Source organism: Dicentrarchus labrax, unplaced genomic scaffold (genome assembly GCF_905237075.1).
Source record: "Dicentrarchus labrax unplaced genomic scaffold, dlabrax2021, whole genome shotgun sequence".
Taxonomy (NCBI): Eukaryota; Metazoa; Chordata; class Actinopteri; family Moronidae; genus Dicentrarchus; species Dicentrarchus labrax.
The window spans coordinates 2,528,022-2,544,055 of record NW_026136706.1 but is presented as its reverse complement, the minus strand read 5'-3'; the positions used below and the strand labels follow the sequence as shown (position 1 = coordinate 2,544,055).

The window sequence follows — 16,034 nt, the reverse complement described above, 5'->3', positions numbered from 1 at the left end:
TCCCAGGTCGTCAAATACAGACGCGAGGGGTGTTCAGTTGGTTGCAATCTGCAGCTTCACCACTAGATGTCACTAAATCCTGAACTCTGGTCCTTTAAGTCCAGTACATGAACTGGTTTTCCTGCCTTGCTGTTTAATGCTGCTGTCAGTCAAACATTACCATCCTGATGTTTGAGGCCTTTTTTTTAACAGGATAAAAATAAATCATTAAAAAGCTTCTTCAGGATCCAACGGCAGCGTTTTTACGAGCTTGTGCTCCGCTCCCTTCCCCCCGTCTCCTTCGCCGTTGATCCTCAGTACATCTGTGAGGCTGTGCGGCGTCTGAAAGAGAAGCCATTTCAGTTGGGTTAAACCTTCACACATGGGTGAGAGTGCATCCTTTGGCACCTGACATCTCTGTATTTCACGTGATAGACACTCTATTAAAGAGTGGGATCCCGTAATGGACTATGCATCAGTTCAGGTAATGGTTGTCAGCTTGAGTGCCCGAGAGGCAGCGGAGAATTCCATTAGAAACCTTATAGTTACTAAATCAGTCATTCTCCACCTTCCTCTCTATCGAACCAGCTCTTCGGGGCAATTACCTACAGCTTCATACAGCTTTCAGCGATGAAAAGAGACCTAGTCCTTGGACTTAGTCCTGCCTGCTGGACTGCAACCGGATCAGACAGTGATTCTCACTCAAATATATGAAGGCTGCTGTGGCTCTAAATCAGAGCGCCGGGGGTGTGAACGGCCCACAGCCCCCGTGATGGAACATGTTTTCCTCCATAATGCCCATTTGTGAGATCCGCTTAAATATTTGTTCTGGGATGAGGGAGCATTTATGCCGGCCTTATTGGTCGGCTGCAAAGCATTATAGATGCAACAGACCTTTTTCACAGCAGCTGTGACAGGAAATAGTAAAGTAAACACGGGTGTCACCAATGATAAAACATTTATTTAGTTATACATTTGGTATGAAGAACAGCACTTTATTGGATTTTATCCATCAGAATGGGCACCTGAGAGGGTATTTAATCATGTTTTATCCACTGGAAGGGCACCTGAGAGGGATCATGTTTTGTCTACCATAGGGGCATCCAAGATTATTATAGATATCTTGTTGCCCCCCACCAGGGATTCACACTGATTTAGAGAGTTTTCTGTCCCCTGATCAGTTCCTGCTCTGTGATTAAGCTGGAAGATGTTATCTTACTGTATTTATCATCATGCAGAGTCAGTTCCTAACAGATAGAGGGGAGTTAAATACCCCCTATCAGCAGTGGAGGCTCAGAGCTGCGGTTGTATTTGCCCCTGCTGCCTCTCTACAGTCCAATTGTCTTGCAGGTGTGTGCTGGAAACAATCTGATAGAGGACTCTTTCTCATTTCCCCCTGTAATCCGAGGCCCAACTCCATTCCCACCCTGACAGGTGTAAGATTAACTTAGTTAGGTGCAGAGCCGCTCATGCGCACCAAATTAAATTAATGGAACAAATTTCCCTCCTAATTAAGATGAAAATACGTGTCAGTTGTAACCTTGCTGAGCACTAATTATGTACAAATGATTTATCATCTGTTTCGTCCTGAATAGCAATGGGCTCACCTCTCCGATAGCCCTGGCTGGCTGTTAAGAGATGGCCCCTGATTAACAGTGACAGGTTGTGCTGCGGAGAAGCTGCACGTCGCCGGCCAACCAATCGGAGGCCGCCGGAGCTCAGACTCTCCTCCCTTCCATTAACCTACATTGAGTGTGCAGCTGAGCATCACTTTGCCTCGGCTCTCCTTCTTGTTTCTCTCCTCGGAATGAAAATAAAGTACATTCGCAGAGGAGGAGGAGGAGGAGGAGGAGGAGGAGGCGGGGGAGATGGTGTGACTGATGCAGGATTGGGGGGGGGTAGGAGGGGGTGAAAACCTGAATAAGGGATGAATCCCACTGGATGAGACTGGATTAGCTCGTGCCTGCATGATCCGGCTAACTAGGAGGATAACAGGCTCTCCACCTCAAATAACAAATTGAATAACGCAGAATACAGTCAAGCTCATACATCAACATTTTACGCCCGGCGGCGGATAATTGCCCCAAAGTGCCAGAGGATGAAAAAAAAGAAACCCACAACAACAAGCTCTGGTACCAGCTGGAGGCCAGCAGGTGGTGCAATAGGTTAAGCCACTGTGGGCTGAAATATCCGAATCAAACAGGAACTTCACTGCACAATTACAGCCTAACTGGGATCTTACTCCTTCCCGCCCTGCGAGTACAGATATATTTCAATGGGCAGCAGCTCTGATTAGCATTAGAATCAGAGCCCCTTGTGATGCTGAGGGACACACCGGCCAATCTGTAATCATTGTTCCGCAGGCGTGCTCACAGGGGATGCAGCCCGCTTTGTCATTATCATTCAATATGCCACACACATGCTGGCGTAGCTTCTGCCAGCAACAGAACAGGGGCATTTGCATTTCCTCCTCACGGTCCCAAGAATTTGTGGAGAGACAATGATGCGTCCACAAATGAACTCCCGGCGCCGGCAGACGAGAGAAGAAGAAGCCTCCCTCTCGCTCTACGTCTCATTTCCTCCTCGTGCAATTCTTCTCCTGCAATTGTGTTTGTAAATGTCATTATGTACAGGTGTCAGCAGCAGACATTAGAGATCATCTGACTTTCTGTTGGTGTGTGTGTGTGTGTGTGTGTGTGTGTGTGGTGGGGGGGGTTGTTATAGCGTCGCCATAGCTTTGCTCTTTGGATGTTTCATTGTGGAGGTAAATGTCAGTACGCCTGCACAGGGGAGGCAACCGTGTTCTCCGGTTGTTTCCTGGTTTGTGTCCAAAAGCACCCTGGTTGCCCCCCCCCCCGCCCCAAGAGCATGTCGAGCAGACGGGGGGGGGGTCAAACATTCACTGTGGGTGTATGCACAATAAAACTGTATGCAGGAATTGGAAATAAGTCTTTATTTTGGATGTTGGGTTGAATTAAATTTAGGCCTCAGGATTCAGAATCACAATAAAATCTGAACAAAATGAGTTGTTTTGTTCTGTTGACACATAAAAGTAAAAGGTTTTTAATGAAGGGGATTTTTAGATATCTCTTTTCATGACTCCAGATATCAGAAAATACCGTTAAGTGTCATAAAAACATCAATTCTCGCCATGTTTTTAGGAATAAATGTGATTTAAATCAGGCTGTGAATGATTTATGAACAAACCTTCAGAAGATAGAGAGGAATAAAACAGGAAGGTTTACTGAAGTGGAGATTTCTGGCTCCCAATATGAGAAAAAATCTTGAGAAAACTGCCTTTTATTGTGAAATTCACTACAGGTGAATAGGGTAAAACATTCAACTAACAGATATCAGCATTAAATTTCCCCAGTTGATTACTCACATTAAGACAATTATTTTTAGTATTACAAGTTTTCTAAAATTTTATGTTTGAACGTGCAAATTGTTGTCAACACTCCTAAAACATATACATTTTCACCATGTTTATAGGAATAAAATGTGCTATAAATCAGGCTGTGAATGATATATGAACAAACCCCTCAGCACAAACATTCAGAAGATAGAGAGGAATAAAACTGGAAGGTTTGGTGTCTGTAAGAGCTGCTGAAGTGAAGATTTCTGGCTCCGAATACGAGTAAAAAACAAATTTTGGAGAAAACGGCCTTTAAAGATATTAAATGTGAAATTCACTACAGGTGAATAGGATAAAAAAATTAACTAAAAGATATCAGCATGAAACTTCCTCAGTTGATTATTCACAATAAGACAATAATTTTTTGTATTACAAGTTTTCTGACATGTTATGTTTAAATATGCAAATGAGGCATTATCTAATGCAAACGTTTGGTTAAATCTGCAGTCGTAAACAGACAAAATGAAGTCAAAGAATCACAGAAATTGTTTTTTTGGTATTTAGTTCTTTCTTAATTTTCTGAGGAATATGTGTAACAGTTTGTGTGTTATAAAACTGAACACACATGCCAAAGCTTTAGAAACACTGTCCTCCCACCAAAGACAGTTTTGACCAGTTATAGAGTTTAAAAATCACCAATGTCTAAAATGTAGTAAAATAAACACCTGAATGTGTATTGTGTGCGTTTTCTTTCCACTAGTCTGAATGTTATAAAGGTCAAATATCCCCCAATCTGACCTCTGCATGTGTCTCACCTTATATACGTCCTTACAGTTTGTGCTCGGGTCGTCTCAAACATGTGACGCAATCACAGGAACACAACAGCAGCAGCCATTTTCTTTTGTTGCTTCCACACCCTTTTCCCCCAACCTCCGCCTCCGCCTCCGCCTCCGCCTGCAGCGAGCCAGAGACAGAGAGAGGGAGAGCGCCGGCGGCCGGGCAGCATCTCCCACATCCCGGCTGTCTGGGGATGGGTGGAGGGAGGGAGGGTGGTGTTGTGGGGGGGGGTTAGAGGTTAATTATAGACAACAGAGAGGTCACAGGGCCTATTATTTCGGAGCCGGGACCTGCAACGGTCCAATGGGGATGACATTTATGACGAGGGCCCGGCCCCACCCCTCCATCGCCGTCCACACCCACAGCCCACCACCGCGCACGCCATCACTCACGTTTATACTGAGGGAGCCGACAGTGGGACTCAGTGGTCGGATAATGAAAAGGCCCTTAGCGTTTGGCAGAGGCAGGATGATGAATTGAATCCCTGGCTGCTCTCTGGCTGCGTCAGGGGGCCTCCAAGTAGCCCTTGACAACTAATTGAAAGCCCCCCTACCCTCCTCTTACCTACCAGACTTCCTTTATCACTCTAATTATTAGGGTTAAGTGAGTCTCCCGTGGGACTGCGAGTGTGTGGAACCTGCCGAGTCATCTTATTAGATAAAAAATAAATGGGTAACGCATGAATTAATCCCCACGGCTGCTTGAATCTGAGTTATAGCCGTGTTCAGATCCCTCTCCCTGCCCCATGGGGGGCTGCAGTCACAGGTTTGGTACTATAAAGGTATGACAACATGGAAATAATTAGACTAATAACAACTTTTGTCTACAGAAGTTTGGCTCATGTTGCATTAAACAGTGTAGAATAAACTGTAGATACTGACCTCTGCAGACCGCCGGGACCCCCCCCCGCCCACAAGAGCTGCAGGTTTGGACCCAGTCGGACCCAGTCGTCCATCACAATGTCACCCCCCCCCACTGACAGGAGCCCTGATAACAGATAATCTGTGTGACTGGCAGAGCTCACTGTGTCACACAGATGAGATGTGACTGTACATTTTTTATCCTTGAACCATCTTTTTGTTATTATAGTTATTATATCCAGATAAAACAATAAATTAAGGACATTAAGGACATTAATGACGTAACAAGAAAAAAAAGAGCAGGAATACATGATAATTAAAAATAAATAAATAAATAATAATAATAAAACAAAGTTAACAGGATCCATTCAGTGATTCAGATAATTACACAGATTGATGGAGATTAGTTAGTGAGTTACTAACATGAGCTAATATATGTGACTATATATATATTTATATATATATATATAGTGTACAATCCAATGTAATCTAATTTTACTTTATTTACTTTATATTAATAAATAATTACTGATTTAAACTCGTCGCTTTGTGTCACAACTCTTTCACATCATCAGCAGCTCGGAGCTTTTTTCTTCTGGCGGGTTTTATTTTGAAAACGGCATCAAAGCGTGATAAAGTGAACTGGAAGGAGAGCGCGTGGACAGTCTGTTTATGTTCCAACTATTGTGTCTGCAGATATAATCCCCGAAACCCATCATGAGCAGCAGGCCTCAGTATGCTGAATGTAAATGTGAGCCGAGGATTAAGAGTGATCCACTCCGCACTGTGGCTTCCTCACCTCTGCATCTCTGTAAGCCTATTAGAGCCCGAGAGCAGATCAAATACATGTCCCTGAGAAAGTGTGTGTGTGTGTGTGAGGATGATGGCGGTGCACAGCGGCTCAGAACTGGAAGCTGCAGTTTTATCAGTCTCAGAAATATTATTAAAAGTCAGAAATTACATGTTTATTTTAACTGATAGGAACGAAAACACATAATGCTCGTCAATCTCCAATCTGATCAGGTTCAATTAATGACATTATGGCACTAAACCCTACGATACCACATATATAAGTAAAATACGTGAACAATATAATATATATTATATATATATATATATAAAACCTCATCCTGCTTTCCTGTACTTAGATATGCTACAAGCTAAGCTAATCTACGTTGAACAGACAACAACAAAAGATAAAAACAACATAAATAAAGTCACTTTTTAAATGTTAGATAATTAAGAATTCATTATTAGAAAGCTAATTAGATGTAAAAGTTTGCTACCTGGTTAAATGAAGCTCTTGTTGTGTTTGTTCTGTGTTTATTGTGGTTGTTTTTTATGCATTAATAGTTTTATCGTCACTATTTTAAACTAATAACTTGAACTTGTAAACAGCATTTATGAGACTTAATATCTTGTATTCTCTATTTGTTTCAATAAAAGTTGTAAAAAACTACTCTGCAACAGCTGGATGATAAAATAAGATGGATGTTGTAAAGGATTATTCTCTACCTGAGACTGAATGTATGGTTTTTATCTGACTCCAGCTGTTCTGTCACATCTGTCTTTACCTGGACGTCATTGGTCCACCTCCACTGTTTCCTTATTATCTCAATCTTTATGTAAATTGTCTCTATTTTATATATTCAAAATGTGTCACTGTCAGTCTCAGGGCACAAGATTGGAATTTAAATATATATATATAAATATAAATATAAATATATATATATATATATATATATATATATATATATATTTATATATATATAATATATAATATAATTAATATATAATAATATAATATAATATTAATAAATAATAATAAAATAATAATATAATATAATATTAATAAATGATAATGTAAGTATAATATTAATAAATAATAATAAAATAATAATATAATATAATATTAATAAATAATAATAAAATAATAATATTATATAATAATAATAAAATAATAATATAATATAATATTAATAAATAATAATAAAATAATAATGTAAGTATAATATTAATAAATAATAATAAATAATAATATAATATAATATTAATAAATAATAATAAAATAATAATGTAAATATAATATTAATAAATAATAAAATAATAATATAATATAATATTAATAAATAATAATAAAATAATAATGTAAATATAATATTAATAAATAATAATAAAGTCATAATATAATATAATATTAATAATAAAATATAATATTAATAAATAATAATAAAATAATAATAATGTAAGTATAATATTAATAAATAATAATAAAATAATAATATAATATAATATTAATAAATAATAATATAATATAATATTAATAAATAATAATAAAATAATAATATAATATAATATTAATAAATAATAATAAAATAAGAATGTAAATATAATATTAATAAATAATAATAAAATAATAATATAATATAATATTAATAAATAATAATATAATATAATATTAATAAATAATAATAAAATAATAATATAATATAATATTAATAAATAATAATAAAATAATAATATAATATAATATTAATAAATAATAATAAAATAATAATATAATATAATATTAATAAATAATAATAAAATAATATAATATTAATAAATAATAATAAAATAATAATGTAAATATAATATTAATAAATAATAATAAAATAATAATATAATATTAATAAATAATAATATAATATAATATTAATAAATAATAATAAAATAATAATGTAAATATAATATTAATAAATAATAATAAAATAATAATATAATATAATATTAATAAATAATAATAAAATAATAATATAATATAATATTAATAAATAATAATAAAATAATAATATAAATATAAGCAGCTTCTCTTATGAACCTGTAGAATATAGATCCATATATATTTGGATTGTTTATTGATCCACCCGCTGTGAGCTCTAACCACGTGACGCGTCTGCTTTGCGTAACGCGGTTACGTCATGGCTGTGGCCGCTGATTGGCTGTCCATTCAGCTTAGACAGCCGGAAGTAGCCGGAGCAGGGAGAGAAGGCTAATCGATATCTGTTAGTTTCCCGCGGAGCTCTGAGTATCGGAGGGAAGGAGAGATCGAATCTGTGGAACTTCTGCGTCAACGGGAGGTAGGCTGCTGTTAGCTGTTAGCTGCTGTTAGCTGCTGTTAGCTGCTGTTAGCTGCTGTTAGCTGTTAGCTGCTGTTAGCTGTTAGCTGCTGTTAGCTGTTAGCTGCTGTTAGCCGCTGTTAGCTGCTGTTAGCTGTTAGCTGTTAGCTGCTGTTAGCTGTTAGCTGTTAGCTGTTAGCTCTCACATATAGCAGCAGGCTAACGGCAAGCTAACGTAGCATAGCCGCTAGCATCACAATTAGCTTAGCTGCTGGTTCATTATTGTTTGTTTGTTTGTTTGTTTGTTTGTTTGTTAGTGACACAAACACAGACAGAGGTAGATCATGTGGGACAATAAACATTTATATTCTATATCGACCGAAACAAAGATTATTGATTATATTGATTATATAGATGATATTGATTATCTATAGATATTGATTATATAGATTATATAGATGATATTGATTATCTATAGATATTGATTATATAGATTATATCGATTATATAGATGATATTGATGATATTGATTATCTATAGATTATCTATAGATATTGATTATAAAGCTGTATTTAAACTCCTGTATCAGAATATATTAAACATTAAGCTCTGTATTATAAACAGTCTCTGTTGGTCCCTCTGTGCCGACCGCCTTCCTTTAGATAAACACTGTTATTATTATTATTATTGTTGTTATTGTTGTTGTTATTGTTGTTGTTGTTGTTGTTATCAGCCAATCACAGAGCTGCTGTGTGTAAGATAAACACTGCGGCTCTCCAGGTTGAAACAATCAGCATTAATAGTTTTATAGCAAAAATTATCCTCCTAATATCTGTCTGTGCACCTGTCTCACTGCGCACCTGTCTCACTGTGTACCTGTCTCACTGTGCACCTGTCTCACTGTGCACCTGTCTCACTGTGCACCTGTCTCACTGTGCACCTGTCTCACTGTGTACCTGTCTCACTGTGCACCTGTCTCACTGTGTACCTGTCTCACTGTGTACCTGTCTCACTGTACCTGTCTCACTGTGTACCTGTCTCACTGCGCACCTGTCTCACTGCGCACCTGTCTCACTGTGTACCTGTCTCACTGCGCACCTGTCTCACTGTGCACCTGTCTCACTGTACCTGTCTCACTGTGTACCTGTCTCACTGTGTACCTGTCTCACTGCGTACCTGTCTCACTGCGCACCTGTCTCACTGCGTACCTGTCTCACTGTGTACCTGTCTCACTGTACCTGTCTCACTGTACCTGTCTCACTGTGTACCTGTCTCACTGTGCACCTGTCTCACTGTGTACCTGTCTCACTGTGCACCTGTCTCACTGTGTACCTGTCTCACTGTGTACCTGTCTCACTGTACCTGTCTCTGTATTAAGCTCATATATAACCTCAATCAAACCCTCTTCTGTGTTCTCCCAAACAACCAAGCAGTTTCTGTCTTGTTGTCCTCAGAGGTGATTATTCTTTGCTAATTGCCCAACATACACTAACACCTGTTCCCAGTGTGTTCCCTCCACTGACTGACTATACTCTTACATTTACTCTATAAATCATAACTTTATCTTCGGGGTTTCAGCTCCACGGTCGTTATAAAACGGTCTCTGTTGGTTCGTCCTTGTCTTCCAGCTCGCTGTGGGATGTCAGGGGAGGACAGCGGACTCACCGGCGGATATAGACGTCACACAGCGGTCTATATTCTCCTGACCTAGGCTCACGGATGTCCCTGACGCTGACCGCCATGAGCGACAGCGCAGTGACCAGCGGCCAGCAGCAGTGGTCGGGGTCCGGGCCGCCGCCCCGGCCTTCCCGAGGCCCGTATATCTCCGCCATCACCAACAGGTTGGTTCTGAACCTTCTACAACACGCTGACTCTATAAAACCTCCTCCTGACCGCGTTCTGCTCCGCTGTAGGACCACCAACCTGGGCATCCGAGGGGCCATGCTGTTCTCCGTGGGCGTCTTCCTCGCCCTGGTGCTCAACTTACTTCAGGTGCAGAGAAACGTCACCCTCTTCCCCCCCGACGTCATCAGCAGTATCTTCTCCTCGGCCTGGTGGGTGCCGCCCTGCTGTGGCACCGCCTCAGGTACGTGGACGCACTGCGGCTGCACGCGAAGACGTTGATGAAGAGCGTTCAACCTCTGGCTGCAGGCGCCAACGTTCGCTGCAGCTGCTGTGGAGGACTCTGCTTTCAGGCTATCAAACGTTACACTAACGTTCCTCTTCTCAGCTTGTAGATGTATTTAGTGTTTGACCAGGAGTCTCCTCAGGTTAGACGTGTTGTTCCTCACTCGCTGGGAACCTTTATTAAACGTTGGGTACCCAACTCTTCTGTGACTGTTTCCTGCTGAAAGTCGCTGGTTAAACCAACTTCCTAACTCACTGGCATCAGTAGTGTTTGACTTTACAAAGAGAAAGAAATGTGTCTTGTTTTGTGGTTTATAACCAACCTCAGAAATAAAAAGGGATTCTTTAATTTGATAAAAGATAAAATATATTTTATAGATTTCTTTGAGAAATAAAGGAATCTTTTCCAGTCATAAAATCCCTCAGTGAATTAGCCTGCTGGGCTTTATTGATACTTTATTAATGAGCTTTATCTGTATTATAGAGACGCTGCAGCTGATTTAATCAAAGTGAAATGAAAGTCAAACATTAAATGCAGAAACTAAAACAGTTGTACGCAGTTATATAAGAGTATATTCTGCTCATCATTTAAAAGAAGCAGTAATACACACACACACACACACACACACACACACACACACACTCTCCAGCGTTATTGAATGTTGTCCCCTGGGTGTGAAGCTGTGGATGGATGCCGGCTGCTCCCAGGCGGCTCCGCACAAACCACAACAGCCTGAGGCGTTCTTCCTCCCCAGACGCAGGAGCCCGCCACTTCCACTTGTTGCTCACACACACACACACACACACACACTGCATTTTGTTGATGGTGCAAAAATTAATTTGTTTTGACGCCATGTTAGTTATGTCAGAGGTTAACTGGATGCAAATCACTGCAGTTTGTTCTCGCTCACAAACAGTCGTATTGTTTAGTTTAAGTTTAAGTTTACACATCGTCCCAGTTTGATTCCTCCTGTTTTAATGAGGCAGGTTAATAAAGGGAGGAGGTCGGTGTTTACAGGACGCTCCAGTACAGTTTTACTCAGAGCTGTACGTCTGAGTCTAAAATACTGTTAACGTGTTCCAGGACAACAGATCATTTCCAGGATATTTGGTCCTTTTAATCGACTTCCAGGTGTTTCCATGAGAACTAGTCTCTAAATATCCAGGTCTTCCAGGATGCATGGAAACTGAAATGTGACGATAAAAACATGAAATACAAATTAATCACAATTTCTAACCTTTTTAACCCCTTCTATCTTACTGCCAACCTCTGATAGAGTGCAGTGAGTATGTATGTAACAGTAATATTCATGTCACATATGCAGCTTTAACCTTGTATATTGCAGCGACTGTAAACACACAAACTCTGCTTTTATTTATCCCGTATTACTAGAAAGATAACGCCTCTTTAAGACCCACAGAGTCGCCTCAAATTCAGATTATATATCAGCCTTGCTAGCTTTAAAGGCTACAAAACTATAAGAAAGCACCTTAATATGAGCTGCAGCTAAATAAACTAAATATTTAACATTTTCTGATTTTCGACGAGCTTCCTTTCAAAATAAAAGCTCTGACATTAGTATATAAAACAAAGTGTTCCTGTCGACTGTTGCACTGCAGTAGTGAAGCTGGTTGTCTTACTCTGCTCATTCTCTCTCCTCCTCTTCCTCCTCCTCCTCCTCTTCCTCCTCCTCCTCCAGCGATCATCGGGCTGCTGTACCCGTGCATCGACAGCCGCCTCGGCGAGCCGCACAAGTTCAAGCGGGAGTGGTCCAGTGTGATGCGCTGCGTCGCTGTGTTTGTGGGAATCAACCACGCCAGCGCTGTATCCTTCATTTCTGTTCTCTTCAGTCTCAACCAGAGTCTGTGTAAGACCCCCCCCCCCGATAATAAACCAGGGTTTATCTTCTTTATGGGGAGACAGCAGGTCAGCAGGGTTTAACACATAGAAGTTATTATTATCTAAAAGCTGGAGACATCATAAATCTCTAATAAACATTGTATTTTGTCAAATATTTAAAGTTTAGAGCATTATGATGGAAGATTTTTGGTCCTGATAACATTTATTACATTAATGTGGCACAAAACTTAACCACTTTTGCCTCTTAAACACCACATTAGGACACACAGACGTTGAGGATGATGCAACAGGGTCTTTATTATCAGTTTAACTGTGGAAGCCGTCCGTCCTCTGAATGCAGTCGGGGTTTGTGGTTGTACAGTTTCATCCTAAGAGGTCACAATAGTTCATTTCCTCACAGTTTATTGACCCCAGCTTACAGAAATATAGGAGAAAATAACACATTCATACTCAGGATGCACCGATACATTCACCTGGTTGACTCCCGTCGGATTATCTGCAGATACGATGGCGTTCGCCGACATCAGTGGCTAGATTTCTTTGTTTCCTTGGCAACAAAAGCACAACGGCATCGGCCTGGTTGTTAACATCATACGATACCAGTGTGTTCCCTCTAGCTGCAGCCAGTGTTTGTATTCCTACAGCAGCCGGTTGTGTAAATACAGTTTCTAGCTGACTGTCTGGTCCTTGACCCCCTCCCTCTATCAGAAAGTGGACTTTGCCAACAACGTCCAGCTGTCTCTGACTCTGGCGGCGCTCTCCATCGGCCTGTGGTGGACCTTCGACCGCTCCCGCAGCGGCTTCGGCCTCGGAGTCAGCATCGCCCTGCTGGCGACGCTGGCCACCCAACTCCTGGTTTATAACGGAGTGTTTCAGTAAGTGAAGAGAAACCAGTGGAAACATACAGCTGTTAACAGCTGGTCTGTTAGCTATCAGGGACTTCAGTGGGACCTTCCTCTGAGTCTCTGACCTTTTATCAAACAGTGTTTATTGTTTTAAAAACATATAATATGTTGCTGTTGTTGTTCTCTGCTCAGGTATACTTCTCCAGACTTCCTGTATATTCGCTCCTGGTTACCTTGCATCTTCTTTGCGGGGGTGATAACTATGGGAAACATAGGACGGCAGCTAGCCTTGGTAAGAGACTGAAACTCTTATTATTAGACTCATGTTGGTTTCTGAAGCGCTGTCGGGGTGCAAACGGCCTCCAAACAAAGAAACCGGCCATGAAAAGTGGATTCTCCCGCCTCCTTAAAGCTATTTCCTGTTCTGTTTTATTTCAGTATGAATACAAATTCATTCAGGAGAAGACCCATCAGGACTGAGGGACCTCTCGGCTCCACCTGGACGTCCTCTCATAATGACACGGCACCAACCTGAAGCCAGAGGCGGCGTGGACCAGGAGTGGCTGACCCCTCGCCGTTCAGGCATGTCAAACAAACTCCTGGCTCCCTGATTGGCTCGCCCCGGTGCTTCCCGCTGGAACAAAAAACAGTATTTTTCCCGCCAGAGCTCGGCGTCTTAACCCCGAGCTGAGGAGAACAATGACAGTTTGTTGTGTGTATTTTATCTCATCTCACCTGGAAAGGGATTAAAGCTTCTATCGTTCTTCAGATCAGCGTTGGCTCCGTTGTGCCAAACACTGTCACACAGCGGGGATCGGTTCCTTATCTGCTCACATCCTTCACGTATCAGCGGAGAACACACAGCCCAGCCAACTCCTATCTCCACAGATGTGTAATTAGCTTATATCTACGGTTAAATAGAAACAGGAATGATGATGTTCGGTATCGTCGGATCCAAACAATGAAAGCAGAGTGATTTCTTACTGACTTTGGTTGGAAGCGAACTGCATTTGGACTCAGTTTCATCCATATACGAGTACTGACGTAAGTTTTAAAGAGACAGTTCACCCCGAAATCTAAAACACACAGCTTGTTTTAGTTAGAAATATATACAGCATGTTAGTTTGAATCCAACTAAAAGCTCCCTGCACCAAACTCCCTTTAAGAAATATCACATTCTAACAATTCCTAACGTGTTCGTAACAACACGTAACTCTAGAAACACGAGCTGAAGGCCGTCATATGTCCACAGTCTGTCAATACGGCTCAGATTTGGGGTGAACTGTCCTTTTTTAAATAAGTAATTAATACTTCAGGGAGAAACATTTGTTTGGATTTATATCTGGAGCCGTCTCAGTTTCCTGGTCAACGATCAGCAAGAATGCCAAAACGTTCCCCCACTTAACTCTTCATACCTGATTCAAACTCGTCTTTAATGAACCTGAAGCTGCTGAAAACCTAAAATATATGACTGTAGATGAAGGATACAGGGTTGCCACAGGTCTGCAAGGAAGATTTAACCTTGATTCATTCATTCATTCATTCACCACATCAGTCTCTCTCTGCAGTCTACAGGTTGATGTCATTGGCTCCAATACGCAGCTGGTCGCCTCCTTTAGCTCCAATTATTGAGGTTACTTGTGTTTTTAAGCACATTTCTAAGATTAAAAACCTCCAACTGTTAACAGCGATGTTGTTAATCACAATAAAGTGAGAAAAAACTATTATTTTAAAGGTTTTGTGCATAATTTGCATAATTTAATGCAAATAATGCAAACAGGTCTCTACAGTGTTTTAACCTGATGATAAAAAGGAATAATTTCTATTATTATTCTCATATTCTCGGGTCTTAAATTTCTACCGCCGTCTAATTAAAGCTCCGTTTACACAACAACAACATTTTATTGTCTGTTTTTGGGTCTTAAAACCTTCTGAAACCGGGTTCCTGAGTGCGGTCGGTTGGAAACGCTTCCCAATGGTGACACATCAAAATTATATATATATTTTTTTATTTGAAATTAACAAAAAAACAGTTCAAAAACAGATTTTTCCTGTTTGTTTAGTTAATTTGATGAAATATTGTTCAGAAGGTTTGTTTCTAAAGTCTAGTTTTCTTTCCTTGTCGTGTAAACGGGGCAGAAAGTCTTTGTAGCACCGCACTGGTTGGACTGGTATCTGTGGACATCTACCTTTTAATTATTGGCCCTTAATTATTAAGATAAGTATTCCTGTGGCAACCCTGCGGGTAGGAACGTTTCGGTGACGCACACGTTGAGTTTCACCGGCTCGTAAAGGAAACACGACTTAAGGATCTCGTTGGATCTTCAGCAGTTTGTTCTGGTAATAATTCACCACAGGAGTCGTTTCTCAGTTTCACCGTTAGCTCGACCACGAAGCGTCCAGCAGTGTTAAAGTCTGTTCAGATCCTCTCTGTGTGCCGCCGGCATGTCAGCGGATCCTGGTAGAAACCGCCGGTGGAGCCGTCGTATCAGAGTCCCAGAGTTGGAGACAAACTATAAAAACAGTGTTTTTGTAATCCAGGATAGACGAAACCTTTTTGATGCATATTTCGGGGGCTAGCGTGTTTTTCTATACGAGCAGCGTAGCGACTGTTTGTGTCGAGGTTTAAACGGGAGATTTATGGATCCACTCACTGCAGCAAACCTCTGAAAACCTCAACATGTGCAATTTGTTCTGGTGGAATAAAGATTATGGCCTTTTGGTAACTGCGTCTGATCTCTCTGTTGAACCCAGAAACAGCTCAGACCTGGAGGACGAACATCTGGAGGACGTGGTAACCATAGATTTTATCCTCTATAGCAAGAATATTGACAGTGTTTATAACGGACAGAGCTTCAGGTTCAGTGTCTGAAACCTGCATTCTCTCTAACGGCCAGCAGGGGGCAATAAACACAGATACCATTCAGTCTTATGGAGAAATGAGTCGACTTCTCAGTTGATTTATGAGCTCAGTAAACAGTTTCCTGATGAGTTTCTGGTCTCAGTCTCTAGTTTCAGTCTTCTTCCATACAGCATGATGTTCATTTAGTAACTGATGGTCCCATTTAGAGT

At 40.4% G+C, this 16,034-nt stretch overlaps 1 protein-coding gene and 1 long non-coding RNA gene across 2 annotated transcripts; one reads left to right on the top strand and one right to left on the bottom strand.

The window, feature by feature from the left end:
- Positions 1-8,012: 8,012 nt before the first annotated feature.
- Positions 8,013-15,688, top strand: insig2 (insulin induced gene 2). The gene is made up of 7 exons (XM_051403008.1): positions 8,013-8,150; positions 9,758-9,970; positions 10,043-10,215; positions 11,957-12,081; positions 12,826-12,992; positions 13,155-13,254; positions 13,401-15,688. The coding sequence occupies exons 2-7, from the start codon at positions 9,849-9,851 to the stop codon at positions 13,440-13,442; spliced, it is 729 nt and encodes a 242-aa protein (XP_051258968.1). The 5' UTR covers positions 8,013-8,150; positions 9,758-9,848; the 3' UTR covers positions 13,443-15,688.
- Positions 9,084-9,532, bottom strand: LOC127365180 (uncharacterized). The gene is made up of 3 exons (XR_007885142.1): positions 9,368-9,532; positions 9,212-9,273; positions 9,084-9,147 (listed from the first exon to the last, which is right to left on the bottom strand). It is a non-coding gene; the product is annotated as an uncharacterized LOC127365180 (long non-coding RNA).
- Positions 15,689-16,034: the final 346 nt, after the last annotated feature.

Excerpts from the sequence above, each read along its gene's own strand:
- insig2 (XM_051403008.1), top strand. The coding sequence starts at position 9,849 with ATGTCCCTGACGCTGACCGCCATGAGCGACAGCGCAGTGACCAGCGGC. Across the intron at positions 10,216-11,956 it reads CTGCTGTGGCACCGCCTCAG|CGATCATCGGGCTGCTGTAC; the intron begins GTACGTGGACGC and ends CTCCTCCTCCAG. Across the intron at positions 12,082-12,825 it reads GAATCAACCACGCCAGCGCT|AAAGTGGACTTTGCCAACAA; the intron begins GTATCCTTCATT and ends TCCCTCTATCAG.